The sequence below is a fragment of the Crotalus tigris genome, unplaced genomic scaffold, assembly GCF_016545835.1.
Source record: "Crotalus tigris isolate CLP2741 ecotype Arizona unplaced genomic scaffold, ASM1654583v1 scf7180000019817.510193, whole genome shotgun sequence".
Taxonomy (NCBI): Eukaryota; Metazoa; Chordata; class Lepidosauria; order Squamata; family Viperidae; genus Crotalus; species Crotalus tigris.
The window spans coordinates 261075-282754 of NW_024097726.1; the positions used below are offsets into that span (position 1 = coordinate 261075).

The following is a 21680-nucleotide window of genomic DNA, read 5'->3' on the forward strand; positions in this document are numbered from 1 at the left end:
AAAGTCTGGATAGTGGACGTGGCAGTGCCTGGAGATAGCAGAATAGAAGAGAAAGAACTGGAGAAGATAACAAAATACAAAGACCTACAAATAGAAATACATATATATTATTGTTAATTATCTTATAAGTTTATGTAATGTATTTAGATATATTTATGGTTTATACTTTTTTAATTTCTTTTTAAGATTTTTAGAAATTTTAATTAAGCCTATATTCAGCTCTGGGAAGGGTGGGGGGATGGAGTGGGAGGGTTGGGGTGGTTGGGTAGGGTTGTTTTTTGTTTTTTATTTTTTCTTTTTCCTATTTGTAAAAATTTTAAAAATTTTCAATAAAAAAATAAAAAAAAATACAAAGACCTACAAATAGAAATAGAAAGACTGTGGCAAAAGCAAGCAAGGGTAGTACCAATACTATGCAAAGAAGCTGAAGAAACAGTGGACCACCTGGTAAGCTGTTGCAAGAGTAACAGCTGCCTATCCCAGGTGCTGGGCAAGGACTCGATAGGTAGACAAAATGCCAAATCCAGTCTGAACATCTGGCTGACTGTGTGATGATGATTAATAATAATAATAATAATAATAATAATAATAATAATAATAATAATAATAATAATAACAACAACAAGCAGCGGCATGACAAAGTAGCAACAATGGTGCATTGGAAGATCTGCAAAAAATATCATTTGCCTGTAAGCAAAAACTGGTGGGATCATAAAGTAGAGAAAGTCATAGAAAATGATAAAATTAAACTGCTCTGGGACTTCAGAATTCAAACAGACAAGCACCTGCAACATAACACCCCAGACTTAACAATTGTCGATAAGAAAGACAAAAAAGTCTGGATAGTGGACGTGGCAGTGCCTGGAGATAGCAGAATAGAAGAGAAAGAACTGGAGAAGATAACAAAATACAAAGACCTACAAATAGAAATAGAAAGACTGTGGCAAAAGCAAGCAAGGGTAGTACCAATAGTCATAGGCTCCTTGGGCGCAATCCCAAAACAACTGGAGAACCACTTGAACACCATTGGCATTGACAAATTTGCTATTAGTCAATTGCAAAAGGCGGCCTTACTAGGAACTGCTTCCATCCTGCGACGATATCTGTAATACCATCAAACATCCACATCTGCCTATCCCAGGTCTGGGTAAGGACTCGATAGGTAGACAAAATGCCAAATCCAGTCTGAACATCTGGCTGACTGTGCGATGATCCATAATAATAATAATGTTGGAAGGGACTTTGGAGGTCATCTAGTCCAACCCCCTGCTCAGGCAGGAAACCCTATACCATTTCAGACAAATGGCTCTCCAGTCTCTTCTTAAAAACTTCCAGGGTTGGAGCATTCATCGCTTCTGGAGGCAGGTTGTTCCACTTGTTAATTGTTCTAAATGTCAGGAAGTTTCTCCTTAGTTCTACGTTGCTTCTCTCCTTGATTAGTTTCTATCCATTGCTTCTTATCCTGCCTTCAGGCGCTTTGGAGAATAGCTTGACTCCCTCTTCTTTGTGACAGCCCCTGAGATATTGGAACACTGCTATCATGTCCCCCCTCGTCCTTCTCTTCATTAAACTAGACATACCCAATTCCAGCAGCCGTTCCTTATATGCTTTAGCCTCCAGTCCCATAATCATCTTTGTTGCTCTTCTCTGTACTCTTTCTAGAGCCTCAACATCTTTTTTTACATCATGGTGACCAAAACTGGATGCAGTATTCCAAGTGTGGCCTTACCAAGGCATTCTAAAGCGGTATTAATACTTCATGTGATCTTGATTCTATCCCTCTGTTAATGCACCCTAGCACTGTGTTGGCCTTTTTGGCAGCTGCAGCACACTGCTGGCTCATATTTAAATGATTGACCACTAGGACTCTGAGGTCCCTCTCACAGTTACTACTATTGAGCAAGGTACCCCCAATACTATGCCTGTACATTTGGTTTTTCTTGCCTAAATGTAGAACCTTACTTTTTTCACCATTGAATTTCATTTTGTTAGATAGCGCCCAGTGTTCAAGTCTGTCCAGATCCTCCTGTATCCTAAGCCTGTTTTCTGGAATGTTGGCTATTCCTGCCAGCTTGGTGTCATCTGCAAATTTGATGATTTCCCTATCTATCCCCTTGTCCAAATCGTTGATGAAGATGTTGAAGAGCACTGGGCCCAGCACAGAGCTCTGGGACACCTCACTACAAACTTCCCTCCATGTAGATGTGGTTCTATTGAGGACCACAGCCCGTCAGCCAGCTATGGATCCATCTGGTGGTGATGCAGTCTAACCCACATTTTTCTATCTTATCGAGTAGTAGGTTGTGATCTACTTTATCAAATGCCTTACTGAAGTCCAAGTAAATTACATCCACACCATTCCTCTGATCCACTAATTTTGTCACTTGGTCAAAGAATGCAATAAGATTTTTCTGGCATGATCTCTTTTTGACAAACCCATGTTGGCTTTTAGTAATGACTTTGTTTGCCTCTACGTGTTCTCTGATTCGTTGTTTATCTTTTCCAGAATCTTCCCAGGTATTGAGGTCAGGCTGATAGTCTGTAATTTCCTGGGTCCGTTTCTTTTCCTTTTTTGAGGATGGGAACTACATCAGCTCTTTTCCAGTCCTCTGGTAGTTCCCCAGTGCTCCAGGATTTTTGAAAAATATAGTTCAATGATCACATCTGCCAGTTCCTTGAGAACCTTGGGGTGTAAACCATCTGGTCCTGGTGATTTGATCTCGTCTAGGATAGACAGGTGCTCACTTACCATTTTCTTGCCTATCTTAACTTGTGTTTCTATTCTGTTTTTTATGGGGTTATTTTTGATAGGTTGGTCTGTTTTTTCCCTTTGTGTAAAGACAGATGCAAAAAACAAGTTAAATAGTTCTGCTTTCTCCCTGTTGCTTGTCACCTTCTTGGAGTTCACAGTAGATATTTTCTCTCTATGCCCAAAGAGAGAAACATCTGCCATCACCTAGGGTCAAATTCACAGCCTCCTGACTGAGAGGGAAAAACTCCACCTGTAGTCCACCGTGCTGCTCCATGAAAAATAAAACAATAATCTAGAGGAATCACTATATTTTTTTTAGCTAGGCTCAAATATTAAAGGCTTTGCATGAAAACATTTCAATTCAACAACAATCAAAGTATCTGTTTGGTTGTTAATTAAGTTTTGAACCACAGGGAAATTGAAACAAGGTATAATAATGATCATTGCTTCACATTCACTCCTGCCTTTCTTCCTTGCTAGAATATATATTCCAAATCTGGTGATATTCAAGATATAGATTGGCACCCACATGGCTCTTCAGACAGAAATTGATGGATTGTCCCATGAAGGGCATTTTCAGATAAAATCCTTGGATTAAACAGTGGATGAACCATTGGGATGCATACATACTCTGGAAGACAAAAATGTTTTCACCATCCCAAAAGCATGAAGATGTTATTCTTTTTGATATTCTTGATGCACAAGGTAGTTACTCTGAGATGCCCTTCAAGTGAAGCTTTCCCTGTTCCACATGAGTGGTTCCAGCCTGGTGATCTCATCATTGGTGGGATGGTGTCTCACATTTTTTACCACTTTTTTGGAATTGAATTTAAGGAACACCCTTCTTTAAAACCTTATGACTTACCTCTGTAAGAATTTTTATTTTTACCATGTATTTTCTTAGCTTAGCCAGGTCCCCCAAAATTTCTGATATCAGTAAAATTAAAGACCTTCTCATGAAATGCATGAAAGTTTTGTGCAAGAAATTGCACAATTGAAGGACATTTTGCACCAAACTTTAATGCATTTCATGAGGACTTTAATATAATGATTAATTTAGTGTATAATTTAATGAGTTTGAAGTAATTTAAAAAATGTTCTCCATGATCACCCCTCACAAAACATACATACAGTAAATGAATGATATTTGTTGAAGCTGTTGCAGTTATACTTTGTGCCCAAATTGTTAGAACTATATTTGTTAACTAAAAAATGTCACTACTTTTATTTGCTGTTGTATATAATGGTTTCAAACCATGAAAACACCCTGTAAAATGCAGGGTTGAATTCTGTGGAAATTATTGAACATTTTAGAAAAGCTATTCTATTTCTACTTCCAAGAGAGATGGTTTGTTATTCATACAGAAATGCTGCCTCCTTACAAGAATAGTGAAATTATTTTTTCAATGGGGTATTTAATTTATTTGCAGTGTAATAACCAAATTTTATCAGCATGTCCTTGCCGTGGCCTTTGCTGTGAAGGAGATCAATGAAGACTCCCAGATCTTACCTAACATCACTCTTGGGTTCCATATCTATGATAGTTACTACAATCCAAGGTTGACCTATCGTACCACTCTGGACCTGCTTTTCAAATCCCAGGAATTTGTCCCTAATTACAAATGTGATAACCAGAAGAATCTCATGGCTATCATTGGGGGACTAGGTGCTCCTACTTCATCCCTTATGTCAGAAAGCATAAACCTCTTCAAGATTCCACAGGTAATTTGACTTCATGTGTAATGAATATGATATTATTTTTGGTGTGCCTTTCTGCAGGACTTCAATTCAATCCACTTTTTTCTCCCATCTGCAATTTCCCCCCATAACCCAATAGGTGGGCTCAAAGTAGTGAGTGAAGTATATCAAAACCTTTTCTTTGATAGATTAGAAAAGTAAAATGTAAACCATAAATTACAGTACAAAATTAATTTTATTTGAGAGGGTCATTTGATGTTCTGATCTGACCACTATCTGTAGTAAATTCCGGAACTGTGTTGAGATAAGGAGTGAAAAGGCTGGCTAGCACATACTACACAATTACTACATAAACTCTTTGAGCAGGAGAACATATACAGTGTCAGATAAATGATTTTTCAGTCTCTTTTTCAAAGCCTCCAGTGATGTAGCACCCACAACCTCTGAATGCAAGTTGTTTCATTGGTTAATTATTCTCCCCATAGGAAATTTCTCCTTATTTTTAGGTTATTTGTCTCCTTGATTGGTTTCCATCCATTGTTTCTCCTCTTGCCTTTGGAAGCTTTGGAAAATAATTTACCCCTCATCTTTGTAGGAACTCATAAATATTGGAAAACTGCTGTCATGTCTCATGGTTTTAGGGAGGATCTCCTTTTAGTCACTTCCTGCCCATCCCCAACTCAAGGCTATCCAGCATTTTCACTGCTGCCCTCAACACACTGCTAGATTCCACCAAGTCACCCAATAATAGTGACAATTCTCTTTGCTATGTCTGGGTTGGTGTCTGTTAATAATAACTGAATGTAAAATTCAACTGATTTGGCTGGAAATTGTTGAAGGATTGGAGCTTTATGTTACTTTTGGAGATTTCTATAATAATTGCAGTAAATGAAGATATACAGTACTTGACTTTTTCTATTCCTCCAGAGTCTTGTGGATAGTCTTTCATGCATTCTGTACCAGCAGCTCAGAAGGGCAGAAGGTAGTGCAATAAAAAGCTTTTTTCTAAGCTAGGAGGAGTTTAAATGCTCAGATAATAAGCAGGTTCCAAGCTGTTCATAGACATGAGCTATCTGGAACTCCATAGTAGCAAACTAAATTTAATTTGTAGTCCAGTTATATTCATTCAGTGAGAAAATATTTCATCTTGGTGATTTTATTGCTGTAATGTTCATCAAAACCATAATGTAGCTAGAGTTTGAGAAATTTCAATTGTTCAGTTTCCATTCAGGAGTCATTTTTTCTAACTTTTTCCACTGGTTATCATAAATAATAATTTTCCTTTCCTTTCCTTTCCTTTCCTCCTTTCCTTTCCTTTCCTTTCATCTTTCTATCTTCTTTCCTTCCTTCCTTCCTTCCTGCCTTCCTTTCTTCCTGCCTTCCTTCCTTCCTTCCTTCCTTCCTTCCTTCCTTCCTTCCTTCCTTCCTTCCTTCCTTCCTTCCTTCCTAACTTCCTTCCTTCTTTCCTTCCTTCCTTCCTTCTTTCATTCTTTTCCTGTAGTTGACCTATAGCTCTTTTGCCCAAGAAGAGTTTCAGAGTACAAAATTATCTTCGCTTTATTGCATGGTGCCAAATGAGGACTATCAGTACATGGGAGTTGTACAAATTTTCCTCCATTTTGGATGGAGGTGGATTGGAGTCTTTGCATTTGAAACTACGGGAGAACGTTTTTTGCAGAAACTGCAGCCATTGCTTTCACAGAATGGGATCTGTTTAGCTTTCACACAAAAAATTCCACAACATATCCAATTAGAAGATTTGCCAGAATTGTTCGATTCAGTCTCAATTATTTCTAATAAATTGATGGATCGGAAAGCGAATGTTTTTCTTGTCTATGGAGAATCATTCACAATAACGTGGCTCAGAACTGTCATGTTTCTACTTGATCCAGAAAATAAAGACATATCAATAAAGGTTTGGATCCTGATTAACCCAATTGATTTCATACTGACGGGAAGTCTAAGGAATTGGGATCTCCAGATGTACCATGGGGCTCTTTCCTTTACAGTGCATTCAAGAGACATTCAAGGCTTTAAACAATTTCTTCAAGTCATCAAACCTTCCACCCATAAAGATGGATTTCTTCAAGAGGTTTGGCAACAATTATTTGACTGTGTGTTTTTAAAGGTAGACATACCTTCGTCTATCAGTGGAACCTGTACTGGGGAAGAGAATTTGGAGAATCTGCCTACACCTCTGTTTGAGTTGAAGATGACTAGCCAAAGCTACAGTATCTACAATGCTGTTTATGCAGTGGCACATTCTTTGCATGAGGCAGTGAGATCAAGTCCCAAATGGACAAAAATTCAAAGGGTTGAATTTCCAAATCTGCAGCCTTGGCAGGTAATCTCTCCATGCCATTCCTATCTTTTGTTTTAGCAAATAGTAATTCTCAATGTGATATGACTTGTTTCACCTGGTCTATAGCCACATATCATTAGAGATCCTAAAGCAACTAGAGTTTTATTGCAAAAGATTGTTCCTTGTTATGGAATAAAAGAGATTTAAAAGTCATACTGCCTTTGCAAATTTTGCTCTAGTCAAAGGGATGAATCTATCTATCATCATTCCATTAATCACCATTTCTTCTTTCCTGACTTATAAATTCATCAGTCCTGGTTCCAAGAATACAAGAATACAGTCTTTGTTTTTTGCCCAACAAATCTTTCTGAAATGGGAACTTTCATTTTTTATTAGTTTTTTTGAAATTTAATCAAGGCAGGTTTGTTATCCTGGGAACATAAAGCTTATGACAGTTGTTCTATTATAGCAGAGGTGTGTTATTTCCATGAAATGATGTTGGTTTTTAGATTTATGGTAAATTACAGGAAGAATTGCTGAGTTTGCTGTCTTTAAAGAACTCATGACGATTAATTGATAAAGTAAGATCCATATTTCAGTTATTGATTGTTCTTGGTGTGTTGACATTTTCTTCTTCTGTATTTGAAGACAGCGAATGTTGTTTGGTTTCCTTGGAAGGAAGAGTAAAAAAAAGAGAAATTCCTGATGCATTGTTTCCTTTTTGACTTTATTTTTCTCCTTCAAGTAGCTCCACCAGTTTCTTCAAGAGATTTCTTTTAACAACTCAGCTGGAGAAAGAGTCTTCTTTCAAAACAGAAGAGAAGGTCCAGGTGGCTTTGACATTATCAACATGATCACTTTCCCAAACAGATCCTTTCAGAGAGTTAAAATTGGAAAGTTACACCCCAATGCTCCAAAAGGGAAAGAAGTTATCATTGAGAACACAATCCTTTGGCATCCTGGTTTTAACCAGGTATGAATAGAAATTGGGCTGTTGGTTTATTACATTATTCAAAAGTAATAGCAATAGTGCTTAGACTTATAGTATATACCACTTCATCGTGCTTTACAGCCCTCTCTAAACAGTTTACAGTCAGCATATTGTCCCCAAGAATCTGGGCGCTCATTTTACTGACCTCAAAAAGATGGAAGGCTGAGTAACTTTGAATTCCTGGCAATGACCTGAATTAGCATGCAATACTGCATTCTAACCATTGTGCCACTACGGCTCAATCATGTTCAGATACAAAGGAACAAATAACCGTAATCCTGAAAAATGTTAACAATGTTCAGGGTCATTTATGTAACCCAATGTAAATAATTTCCATTGTTTAATTGGGATTCTTTCATATCAATGGCTATGTTTATGTCTGTAGGTTCTTCCTGTTTCTTTGTGTAATGACCACTGTTCCCCTGGATCCTGGAAGAGAAGGGCTGAAGGCAGTCAGTTCTGTTGCTATGACTGCATTCCATGCCTAGAAGGAAAGATTTCTAATGGAACTGGTAGGTTATCAATTTCACGCCAGGATTGACTCTACATCTGCCAAAAGGGCAGTTTTGCTTCTGACTCCCACCCATGCCAGAAACTGCATGCCACCATTGTTCACCTGCCGTGTCCCCCCGACAGCCCCTGTGATCTCCTATCAGGTGCTGGCAGGCAGACGCCCCATGGCCTAAAAGTCCCATTCTGTCTCCTCCATGCTCAATAAATGGGTGAGGGGAGGGGGAGATATTAACAGTGTCGCTGGTGGCCACCGGACATGGCTTTCCATTAGGGGGCAGGATGATCCCAGTGAACGGGAAGCCTTGCAGGCTGTGAGATCAGGTCAGTGAGTTGGGCATGGAGGCACTAGTGCCTAGGAAGGTGAGCAGAAGCCCCAGTGACAAAAAGGGGTACTGAAAAAAGTGGAGTCTGTGTGTGTGCCTGCTACAAACTCACCCGTCAGCTATGCTCTCCATGCCTCAGATCAGCTGTAGCATGGCGTGGAGAGCTGGCTGATGTGGGCAAGGCAGGTGCACATACAGACTCCACTGTTTTCAGCAGTGCTTTGGTGCCTGGCCCAGCAAAGTGGAGCTGGGTGTAGTGAGGCGAGGCCCAGCAAAGCAGAGCTGGAAGAGGAGAGGGCCATCAAAGCCGGGCATTTCCAGGTGTGACGGATGAGGTGGGGAGAGGTTGGACAAGGCTGGGAATGGCAGAGCAGGATGAGGGAAATGAGCTGCAGCTTTTCCTGTGCACCACCAGCAGCCAAGCGCTCGCCATTTCCTGTGTGTGCACTGGGAGGGTGCCCAGCCGGGTTGGGATGGGCCAGGGCTGGGGCAACAGAGGTTGGGGCAGCAGGGGCTGATCCCTTGCCATTTCTGGAACAGCTCCAAGGGCCAAATTTGGGCCCTTGGAAGGCCGTCCCCATCCCGCAGTCCTTGTTTTTCATATATTTCCTTTATAAGGACTTCAGGTGTGGGTGTGTCAAATGAGAGTCTTATGATGTGTCAGGTGTGAGTCATCAGAAATGGGCTCGTGATCGAGAGGTCAGGGCCATTGGAGGATGTGAATTATCACGGGGTCAAAATCCATCACCATCCTCTCATTGATGACTCATACCTCAGCCACTGATAATTCACACTCTACAATGATCATGACCTGAAGTATCTTCCCCATCACAAGGCCCATCACAAGCCCCTCTCTCATGACTCATACCTGACCCATCATAAGACTCTCACTTGACACATCCCCACCTAAAGCACTTATAAATAGTAAAGCACTGAAATAGAAATCTCCTAAATGCCACTGAAAATGTTACCTAGCCTGGTAACAAAAAGTTGAGAGAATGAACCTTCACCCTCAACATTCTGAGTGCTATAAACTGATTAAGGTCAGTTTAGCTGCAATGACTGCAACATTTCTTTTCCACATGATCTGCCATTTTCCAAGTTTTAACTTCCATAAAAACCGGAAAATACGTAGAAGCAAAGGGAATTTCACTAGGTCACAGATGTCTTAGGAACGGATCAGTTATTTTATCCTCCAAGGGACACAGGATGGATATTTGTAGAACCAACTATTGTTCTCCATGTAGAAAACAAAATCATCTTAAAGTCAAGAAAAAATACAGGGATGGTCGTGTCCCTTTGAGAGCTGTATGCATTTTAATGTATGCCAATTATTGTACATTCAAAGTGACAATAAAGTTTCTATTCTATTCTGTTCTGTTCTATTCTGTTCTGTACTCTTCTGTTCTTCTCTAAATATCATTTTATCAGGAAGGTACATTATAGAACTGGCATCCACACAGGCTAAAATTTTCAAAAACGCAAAATGGATAGATGACAAATTCATTGGCTTTTCTTTCCAGATATGGATGACTGTTTTGAATGTTCAGAAGATCATTACCCAAATAAAGAAAAGAAAGGATGTATCCTGAAACAGCTGGTCTTTCTAACTTTTGAAGAAGCTTTAGGAATTGTTTTAGCCTCAGTCACTCTTGGTTTCTTCTTCTTGACATCTTGGGTACTTGGAACTTTTATTAAACACAGGGACACTCCCATTGTCAGAGCCAACAACAGGTCTCTCACCTATACCCTCCTTGTCTCGCTTTTGTTCTGTTTTCTCTCCTCTTTTTTATTTCTCAGCCAGCCTGGCAAAGTGACCTGCCTTCTCAGACAACCAACTTTTGGAATTACCTTCTCAGTGGCCATTTCTAGTGTACTGGCCAAAACCATAACGGTGGTTGTGGCTTTCATGGCCACTAAACCTGGATCTCAAATGAGGAAGTGGGTGGGGAAAAGATTGGCCTTTGCTGCTGTCCTCTCCTGTTCTCTTGTTCAAGTATGTATTTGTACTCTTTGGTTGTTAACATATCCCCCATTCCCTGAGTTAGAGATGCACTTAGAGCCCCAAGAAGTGATTTTACAGTGCAATGAGGGGGCAGCCACATTCTTCTATTGTGTCTTGGTCTATATGGGTTTTTTGGCCATTGCCAGCTTCATTGTGGCTTTCCTTGCCCGTAAATTACCTGACAGTTTCAATGAAGCCAAGTTCATCACCTTCAGCATGTTGGCCTTTTGCAGTGTGTGGGTCTCCTTCCTTCCAGCCTATCTGAGCACAAAAGGCAAAGCCATGGTAGCTGTGGAGGTCTTCTCCATTTTGTCTTCCAGCGCTGCATTACTGGGATGCATATTCTTGCCAAAGTGCTACATCATTGTTTTCCGGCCTGAGCTAAACCACAGGGAACAACTAATAAAGAAAATGTAGTACATCAGATTGTTTTACCTAATGTTTTTTTCCTTTGAATACATCAAGCTAATAAGATTTTGACAATCTGTCTGTTTATATTTTTTAAGAGATTTGACATATTGACTTTAAGGATAAAGGGCAGCTGGCAGTTCATGGTTTTTATAGCTTCACTTCATAAACCACTGTATAAATATAGGAAAAAGCTAATGGATATTTTATAGAGATGTATTTAGCTCAGTATCATAGGGGATCTCTTTTGAATTGATTGGTCATCTTTGACAGGTAAAAGGTCAAATGTTTTTGAGCATTTACTATACATTTAACTCTGTTTTTTATAAAAAAATCATGAACAGTCTAGCCATTCACTCTCCATCCACCAAGATATTTTTACTGTACCCTATTGCAACTAAAGGATATTATATGAAATGTAATTTCCTTCTGCCTCATCCCTTACTAGAAGTGTATGCTGGGTGATGTCCATATCAAGTTTGATTTGATTTGGTTTGATTTAGGTATGTCTTCTATTAGTCCTTTGGAGGAGACCTCTTTCTTTATGTAATATATGTTTAATAAAATACCACGTCAGACTAAACAGCAGAAGACTATGAATTTTGCTTTAACCATGAAAGCCACCTGGGTGACTTTAGGACAATCTCTCTCTCTCAGCACAACCCACTTCACAGGGCCATTGTTGTTTGGGGGAAAATAGGAAGAGGAATATCTGTTGGATATATTTGATGCTTTGAGTTATTGGTAAAAATAATAAAAACTGGATATAAATAAATAAATAAATAAATTTGCTTTGGGTCCTGTATTTTAATTCCATGATATCAATATTGGCATTGGTTCACATTAGCATTCTCTGCCTGGAAATATGAGTGAACTCATCCAAAAGGCTATCTGGTTTAATTGGCATTCTTTAATTGGTAGAAAAGTTTCCTCTTCTCTATTCAACTATTCTGTTTATTTTACATGGAAAATGAACATGAATTTGAACTATTAGGCCTATTTTTATTGTCATTGACCTTACTATATATTATTTTAATTGGCATTTTCTCATTATTAAACCATCAGACACTTATTATCTCACCAATAGCAAAATAATTATTTCTTACAGGAATCTTAGTTGAGCCCACACTTGCTGAGCAAAAGCATTTTATAAAATTAAATTCCCCCTGCTAATGAGGATATGATTAAATATAGTTTAAAAAAAACAGATTAATATGCAGCAACCAGAATTGACAAACAAGATCCTGAAGTTTAAATCAACAATCAACAATAAAGGAAGCAGCACCCACAAAATATGCAGCAAACATATGGTGAGGTAGCCATGACGGTTTCATATCTTATCCAGTGGTCCTCATGGGACACTATGCATGAAGATAAAGATTCATTGATGGAACACACAACCTGCTGAAACAGAGCCATGGAAATTCTGACAGTCACGCTCAGTAACCACAATTTTTCTTTTCTTTGTGTATCAGTTCAATATTTCTTATTGTGGTTTGTGGTGCTCTAACTTGGAATATTTACATGGGCCTGTGTTCAGTTAAAAAAATAATTAAACTATTAGCCATTTATTCTTTCATGAAAAATATTTTTTTTCTTTTAATGACCCTGTAATCCCTTGCTTTGGGATGGAATCAGGGTGACTGAATGGACCTGAGCATTTACTGCCCTGATGCCCTTCCTGATGCCTACATGGAGTTCACAGCAGATATTTTGTGCCCAAAGAGAAAAACATCTGCCACTACCTAGGATCAAATTCACAGCCTCCTAACTGAGAAGCAAAAACTCACCCTTTAGACCACCATGCTGCTCCATGAAAAATAAAACAATTATCTAGCGGAATCGTCATATTTTTTTTTTAGCTAGGCTCAAATATTAAAGACTTTGCATGAAGGCATTTCAATTCAACAACAATCAAGGTATCTGTTTAGTTGTTAATTAACTTTTGAACCACAGGGAGATTGGCACAAGGGATAATCATGATCCTGGCTGCTTCATTGTGTCACGTTCTCTCTTGCCTTTCTTCTTGCCAGAATATATATTCCGAATCTGGTGATATTCAAGATACAAATTGGCACACACACGGCTCTTCAAACAGAAATTGATGGATTGTCCAATGAAGGGCATTTTCAGATAAAATCTTTGGATTAAACAGTGGATGAACCATTGGAGTGCATACATACTCTGGAAGACAAAAACATTTTCACCATCCCAAAAGCATGAAGATGTTATTCCTTTTGATGTTCCTGATGCACAAGGTAGTTACTCTGAGATGCCCTTCAAGTGAAGCTTTCCCTGTTCCACATGAGTGGTTCCAGCCTGGTGATCTTGTCATTGGTGGGATGGTGTCTCACATTTTTTACCACTTTTATGAAATTGAATTTAAGGAACACCCTTCTCTAAAACCTTATGACTTACCTCTGTAAGAAGTTTTATTTTTCCCATGTATTTTCTTAGCTTAGCCAGGTCCCCCAAAATTTCTGATATATGCTTTCTTTACGTTCTATTAAAGACCTTCTCGTGAAATGCATGAAAGTTTGGTGCAAGAAGTCTATTGAAGGACATTTTACACCAAACATTCATGAGAAAGCTGTAAAAGCTTTTGAAAATAAATGCAGGGTTTACACACACACATACACACACACAAACACACACATACAAGCCTTTATCTTTCACATGTATTGTCTTATGGCAGAAGAAAGCATTTTCTTTACATTATATTAATGTCCTTCTCATGAAATGCATGAAAGTTAGGTACAAGAAGTCTACTGAAGGACTTCTTACACGAAAATAGCATGAATTTCATGAGAAAGACTTTAATATAATGATTAATTTATTGTATAATTTAAATTTAATGAGCTTGAGGTAATTGAAAAAATGTTCTGCATGATCAGCCCTCACAAAATATACATACAGTAAATGAGTGATACTTGCTGAAGCTGTTCCTATTATACTTTGTGCCCAAATTGTTAGAATTATATTTGTTAACTGAAAAAAGTCACTACTTTTATTTGCTGTAGTACCGTATATCATTGTTGCAAATCATGAAAACACCAGGTAAAATGCAGAACTGAACTCTGAGGAAATTATTGAATATTTTAGAAAAGCTATTCTATTCCCACTTCCAAAAGAAAAGGTTTGTTATCCATATAGAGAGGATGCTTCCCTTACAAGAATTGTGAAATTCTTTTTTCAATGGGGTATTTAATTTATTTGCAGTGTAATAACCAAATTCTACCAGCACGTCCTTGCCTTGGCCTTTGCTGTGAAGGAGATCAATGAGAACTCCAAGATCTTACCTAACATCACTCTTGGGTTCCACATCTATGATAGTTACTACAACCCAAGCATGACCTATCGCTCCACTCTGGACCTCCTTTTCAAATCCCAGGAATTTGCCCCTAACTACAAATGTTATACCCAGAAGAATCTCATGGCCATCATTGGAGGATTAGATGTTCCTACTTCATCCTACATGGCACAAGTTATAAGTATCTTCAAGATTCCACAGGTAATTTTTGTAGAAGGTTGAAAGAGAAACTTTTCTTTCTTTTTTAATGAATATCAGAGATTATATTTTGGCCAAGCCTTTCTGTAGGACTTCAATTAAATCCACTTTTTCTTCCTTCGGCAATTTTTCTCACAACCAAATAGGTTGGCTCAAAGTCATCAATCAAGAAAATTAAAATCTTTTATTTGAAAGATTAGAAAAGTAAAATTTAAACCACAAATTAACAGTACAAAATTAATCTTATTTGAGATGATTATCTGTTCTTCCGGTATGACCACTACATGTGGTTGAATTCTGGGGCTGTGTTGAGAGAAGGAGTGAAAAGGCTGGCTAGCATATGCTACACAATTAGTACATAAATTCTCTGAGCAGGAGACCATATACAATTTCAGATAAATGCTTTTCCAGTCTCTTTTTGAAAGCCTCCAGTAATGCAGCACCCACAACTTCTGGAGGCAATCTGTTCCACTGGTTGATGCTTCTCACCATTAGGAAATTTCTCCTTATTTTTAGGTTGTTTGTCTCCTTGATTGGTTTCCATCCATTGTTTCTCCTCTTGCTTTTGGAAGCTTTGGAAAATAATTTACCCCTCATCTTTGTAGCAACCCATAAATATTGGAACACTGCTATCATGTCTCATGGTTTTAGGGAGGATCTCCTTTCAGTCACTTCCTGCCCATCCCCAACTCAAGCCTATCCAGCATTTTCACTGCTGTCCTCAACACACTGCTAGATTCCACCAAGTCACCCAATAATAGTGACAACTCTCTTTGCTATGCCTGGGTTGGTGTCTGTTAATAATAATGAAATGTAAAATTCAACTGATTTTCCCGGAAATTGTTGAAGGACTGGAGCTTTATGTTACTTTTGGAGATTTCTATAATAATTGCAGTAAAGGAAGACATACTTGATTTTTTCTGTTCCTCCAGAGTCTTGTGCATAGTCTTTCATGTATTCTCTACCTGGGCCAGAGAACGGCAGAAGGTAATGCAACAACCCTAGCTCTTAAAAAACTTTTTTTTAAGCTAGGAAGAGTTTACATGCTCAGATAGTTAGCAGGTTTCAGGCTGTTCATAGACATGAGATATCTGAAACTCCATAGTAGCAAACTAAATTTAGCTTGTAGTCCAGTTATATTCATTCAGTGAGAAAATATTTCATCTTGAGGGTTTTATCGCTGTAATGTTCATCAAAAGCATAATGTACCTAGACTTTGAGAACTTTTCAATTGTTCAGTTTCCACCCAGGAGTCATTTTTTCCATCTTTTTCCACTGGTTATCATAAATAATAATTTTCTTCCTTCTTTCCTTTCCTTTCCTTCCCTTCCCTTCCCTTCCCTTCTCTTCCCTTCCCTTTCCTCTTTCTGTCTACCTTCCTTCCTTCCTTCTTTCCTTCCTTCCTTCCTTCCTTCCTTCCTTCCTTCCTTCCTTCCTTCCTTCCTTCCTTCCTTCCTTCCTTCTTTTCCTGTAGTTGACCTATGGCTCTTTTGCCCAGGAAGAATTTCAGAATAACAAATTATCTTCACTTTATTGCATGGTACCAAATGAGGACTATCAGTACATTGGAGTTATACAACTTTTCCTCCATTTTGGATGGACATGGATTGGAGTCTTTGCATTTGCAACTACGGGAGAACGTTTTTTGCAGAAACTGCAGCCATTGCTTTCACAGAATGGGATCTGTTTAGCTTTCACACAAAACATTCCACAACATATCCACTTAGAAGATTTGTCAGAATTGTTCGATTCAGTCTCAATTATTTCTAATAAATTGATCGATCAGAAAACAAATGTTTTTCTTGTGTACGGAGAATCATTCACAATAGTGTGGCTCAGAACTGTCATGTTTCTACGTGATCCAGAAAATAAAAACAGATCATTATTCAGAAAGGTTTGGATCCTGATGAACCCAATTGATTTCATACTGACGGGAATTCAAAAGAGTTGGGATCTCCAAATGTACCATGGGGCTCTTTCCTTTATAGTGCATTCAAGAGAAGTTAAAGGCTTCAAAGAATTTCTTCAAGTCATCAAACCTTCCACCCACAAAGATGGATTTCTTCGAGAGGTTTGGCAACAATTGTTTGACTGCGTGTTTTTAAAGGCAGACTTACCTTCATCTATCAGTGGAACCTGTACTGGGGAAGAGAATTTGGAGAATCTGCCCGTACCTCTGTTTGAGTTGAGGATGACTAGCCAAAGCTACAGCATCTACAATGCTGTTTATGCAGTGGCACATTCTTTGTATGAGGCAGTGAGATCAAGTCCCAAATGGACAAAAATTCAAAAGGTTGAATTTCCAAATCTGCAGCCTTGGCAGGTAATCTCCCATGCCATTCCTATCTTTTGTTTTAGCAAATAGTAATTCTCAATGTGATGTGACTTGTTTGCCCTGGTCTATAGCCAGATATCATTAGAGATCCTAAAGCAACTAGAGTTTTATTGCAAGAGATTGTTCCTTGTTACGGAATAAAAGAGATTTAAAACTCATACTACCTTTGCAAATTTTGCTCTAGTCAAAGGGATGAATGTATCTATCATCATTCCATTAATCACCATTTCTTCTTTCCTGACTTATAAATTCATCAGTCCTGGTTCCAAGAATACAGTGGAGAGGCATCTGAAGGCAGTCTTTGTTTTTTGCCCAACAAATCTTTCTGAAATGGGAACATTTCATTTTTTATTAGTTTTTTGAAATTTAATCAAGGCAGGTTAGTTATCCTGGGAACATAAAGCTTATGACAGTTGTTGTATTGTAGAAGAGGTGTGTTATTTCCATGAAATGATGTTGGTTTTTAGATTTATGGTAAATTACCAAAAGAATTGCTGAGTTTGCTGTCTTTAAAGTACTCATGATGATTAATTAATAAAGTAAGTTCCATATTTCAGTTATTGATTGTTCTTGGTGTGTTGACATTTTCTTCTTCTGTATTTGTTTGGTTTCCTTGGAAGAAAGAGTAAAAGAAAGAGAAATTCTTTATGCATTGTTTCCTTTTTGACTTTATTTTTCTCCTCCAAGTAGCTCCACCAGTTACTTCAAGAGATTTCTTTTAACAACTCAGCTGGAGAAAGAGTCTTCTTTAAAGACAGAAGAGAAAGTCCTGGTGGCTTTGACATTATCAACATGATCACTTTCCCAAACAGATCCTTTCAGAGAGTTAAAATTGGAAAGTTACACCCCAATGCTCCAAAAGGGAAAGAAGTTATCATTGAGAACACAATCCTTTGGCACCCTGGTTTTAACCAGGTATGAATAGCAATTGGGCTGTTGTTTTATTATATTATTGAAAAGTAATAGCAATAGTGCTTACACTTACAGTATATACCGCTTCATAGTGCTTTACAGTCCTCTCTAAACAGTTTACAGAATCAGCCTATTGTCCCCAAAAATCTGGGCCCTCATTTTACTGACCTCAGAAGGATGGAAGGCTGAGTCAACTTTGAGCCAGTGAGGACTGAACTCCTGGCAATGACCTGAATTAGCATGCAATACTGCATTCTAACCATTGTGCCACTATGGCTCAATCATGTTCAGATACAAAGGAACAAATAACCCTAACCCTAAACCTCTGTAAAATGTTAACAATGTTAAAGGTCATTTATGTAACCCAATGTAAATAATTTCCATTGAATTCTTTCATATCAATGGCTATGTTTATGTCTGTAGGTTATTCCTGTTTCTTTGTGTAATGACCACTGTTCCCCTGGATCCTGGAAGAGAAGGGCTGAAGGCAGTCAGTTCTGTTGCTATGACTGTGTTCCATGCCTGGAAGGAAAGATTTCTAATGGAACTGGTAGGTTATCAATTTCATGCCAGGACTGACTCTACATCTGCCGAAAGGGCAGTTTCGCTTCTGACCCATGCCAGAAAGTGCATGCCACCATTGTTCACCTGCCGTATCCCCCCGACAACCCCTGTGATCTCCTATCAGGTGCTGGCAGGCAGAAGCCCTATGGCCTAAAAGTCCCATTCTGTCTCCTCCATGCTCAAGAAATGGGTGAGGGGAGGGGGAGATATTAACAGTGTCACTGGTGGCCACCGGACATGGCTTTCCATTAGGGTGGCAGGATGATCCCAATGAAAGGGAAGCTTGCATGCTATGAGATCTGGCCAGTGAGTGGGGCATGGAGGCGCTAATGCCTAGGAAGGTGAGAAGCAGCCCCAGTGGCAAGAAGGGGCACTGAAAAGAGTGGAGTCTGTGTGTGTGCCTGCTACAAACTCACCCGTCAGCTATGCTTTCCATGCCTCAGATCAGCTGTAGCATGGTGTGGAGAGCAAGGCTGATGTGGGCAAGGCAGGTGCACATACAGACTCCACTGTTTTCAGCAGTGCTTTGGTGCCTGGCCCAGCAAAGTGGAGCTGGGTGTAGTGAGGCGAGGCCCAGCAAAGCAGAGCTGGATGAAAAGAGGGCCATCAAAGCCAGGCATGGCCAGATGTGACGGGCAAGGTGGAGAGAGGTGGGGCGAGGCTGGGAGAGGCAGATCAGGATGAGGCAAATGAGCTGCAGCTGTTCCTGTGCACCACCCGCAGCCAAGCACTCGCCATTTCCAGTGTGTGCATTGGGAGGGTGCCAAGCTGGGTTAGGATGGGCCAGGGCTGGGGCAACTGGGGCTGAGGCAGCGGGGGCTGATCCCTTGCCAATTCTGGATCAGCTCCAGGGGCCAAATTTGGGCCCTTGGCAGGCCATCCCCGACCTGCAGTCCTTGTGTTTCATATATCTGCTTTATAAGGACTTCAGGTGTGGGTGTATCAAGTGAGAGTCTTATGATGTCTCAGATGTGAGTCATCAGAGATGGGCTCATGATGGGGAGATTATTTCAGAACAGGGCTATTGGAGAATGTGAATGATCAGGGGGTCAAGATCCATCACCATCCTCTCACTGATGACTCATACCTCAGCTACTGATAATTCACACTCTACAATGATCATGACCTGAAGTACCTTCCCCATCACAAGGCCCATCACAAGCCCCTCTCTCATGACTCATACCTGACCCATCATAATACTCTCACTTGACACATCCCCACCTAAAGCACTTGTAAATAGTAAAGCACTGAAATAGAAATCTCCTAAATGCCACTGGAAATGTTACCTAGCCTGGAAGCAAAAAGTTGAGGGAATGAACCTTCACCCTCAACATTCTGAGTGCTATAAACTGATTAAGGTCAGTTTAGCAGCAATGAATGCAACATTTCCTTTCCACATGATCTGCCATTTTCCAAGTTTTAACTTCCATAAAAACTGAAAAATAGGTAGAAGCAAAGGGAATTTCACTAGATCACAGATGTCTTATGAACGGATCAGTTATTTTATCATCCAAGGCACACAGGATGGATATTTGTAGAACCAACTATTGTTCTCCACGGAGACAACAAAAGTAACTTAAAGTCAAGATAAAATACAGGGATGGACGTGTCCCTTTGAGAGCTGTATGCAATGAAATTCCATTTTAATATATGCCAATTAGTGTACATTCAAAATGACAATAAAGTTTCTATTCTATTCTGTTCTGTTCTGTTCTGTTCTACTCTAAATATCATTTTATCAGAAAGGTACATTATAGAAAAGAATAAGAACTGGCATTCACACAGGCTATAATTTTCAAAAACACAAAATGGATAGATGACAAATTCATGGACTTTTCCTTCCAGATATGGATGACTGTTTTGAATGTTCAGAAGATCATTATCCAAATAAAGAAAAGAAAGGATGTATCCTGAAACGGCTGATCTTTCTAACTTTTGAAGAAAACTTAGGAATTGGTTTAGCTTCAGCAGCTCTTTGTTTCTTTCTCTTGACATCTTGGGTACTTGGAACTTTTATTAAACACAGGGACACTCCCATTGTCAAAGCCAACAACAGGTCTCTCACCTATACCCTCCTTGTCTCGCTTTTGTTCTGTTTTCTCTCCTCTTTTTTATTTCTCAGCCAACCTGGCAAAGTGACCTGCCTTCTCAGACAACCAACTTTTGGAATTACCTTCTCAGTGGCCATTTCTAGTGTACTGGCCAAAACCATCATGGTGGTTGTGGCTTTCATGGCCACTAAACCTGGATCTCAAATGAGGAAGTGGGTGGGGAAAAGATTGGCCTTTGCTGCTGTCCTTTCCTGTTCTCTTGTTCAAGTATGTATTTGTACTCTTTGGTTGTCAACATATCCCCCATTCCCTGAGTTAGAGATGCACTTAGAGCCCCAAGAAGTGATTTTACAGTGCAATGAGGGGGCAGCTACATTCTTCTATTGTGTCTTGGGCTACATGGGTTTCTTGGCCATTGCCAGCTTCATTGTGGCTTTCTTTGCCCGTAAATTACCTGACAGTTTCAATGAAGCCAAGTTCATCACCTTCAGCATGTTGGCCTTTTGCAGTGTTGGATCTCCTTCTTTCCAGCCTATCTGAGCACAAAAGGCAAAGCCATGATAGCTGTGGAGGTCTTCTCCATTTTGTCTTCCAGCGCTGCATTACTGGGATGCATATTCTTGCCAAAGTGCTACATCATTGTTTTCCGGCCTGAGCTAAACCACAGGGAACAACTAATAAAGAAAATGTAGTACATCAGATTGTTTTACCTAATGTTTTTTTTCCTTTGAATACATCAAGCTAATAAGATTTTGACAATCTGTCTGTTTATATTTTTTAAGAGATTTGACATATTGACTTTAAGGATAAAGGGCAGCTGGCAGTTCATGGTTTTTATAGCTTCACTTCATAAACCACTGTATAAATATAGGAAAAAGCTAATGGATATTTTATAGACATGTATTTCGCTCAGTATCATAGGGGATCTGTTTTGGATTGATTGATCATCTTTGACAGGTAAAAGGTAAAATGTTTTTGAGCATTTAATATACATTTAACTCTGTTTTTTTTAAAAAAAATCATGAATAGTCATAGCCATTCACTCTCCATCCACCAAGGTATTTTTATTGTATCCTATTGCAATTTAAGGATATTATATGAAATGTAATTTTCCTTCTGCCTCATCTCTTACTAGAAGTGTATGCTGGGTGATGTCCATATCAAGTTTGATTTGATTTGGTTTGATTTAGGTATGTCTTCCATTAGTTCTTTGGAGGAGACCTCTTTCTCTATGTAATATATGTTTAATAAAATACCACGTCAGACTAAACAGCAGAAGACTATGAATTTTGCTTTAATCATGAAAGCCACCTGGGTG

At 39.1% G+C, this 21680-nt stretch overlaps 1 protein-coding gene and 1 pseudogene across 1 annotated transcript; both read left to right on the forward strand.

Annotated features, from left to right (window-relative positions):
• Positions 1 to 3396: 3396 nt before the first annotated feature.
• Positions 3397 to 11001, forward strand: LOC120317761 (vomeronasal type-2 receptor 26-like). The gene is made up of 6 exons (XM_039364601.1): positions 3397 to 3482; positions 4183 to 4474; positions 5952 to 6794; positions 7501 to 7725; positions 8129 to 8255; positions 10103 to 11001. The coding sequence occupies exons 1-6, from the start codon at positions 3397 to 3399 to the stop codon at positions 10999 to 11001; spliced, it is 2472 nt and encodes an 823-aa protein (XP_039220535.1).
• Positions 11002 to 13211: 2210 nt separating this feature from the next.
• Positions 13212 to 21054, forward strand: LOC120317762 (annotated as a pseudogene).
• The last annotated feature ends 626 nt before the right edge of the window (positions 21055 to 21680 follow it).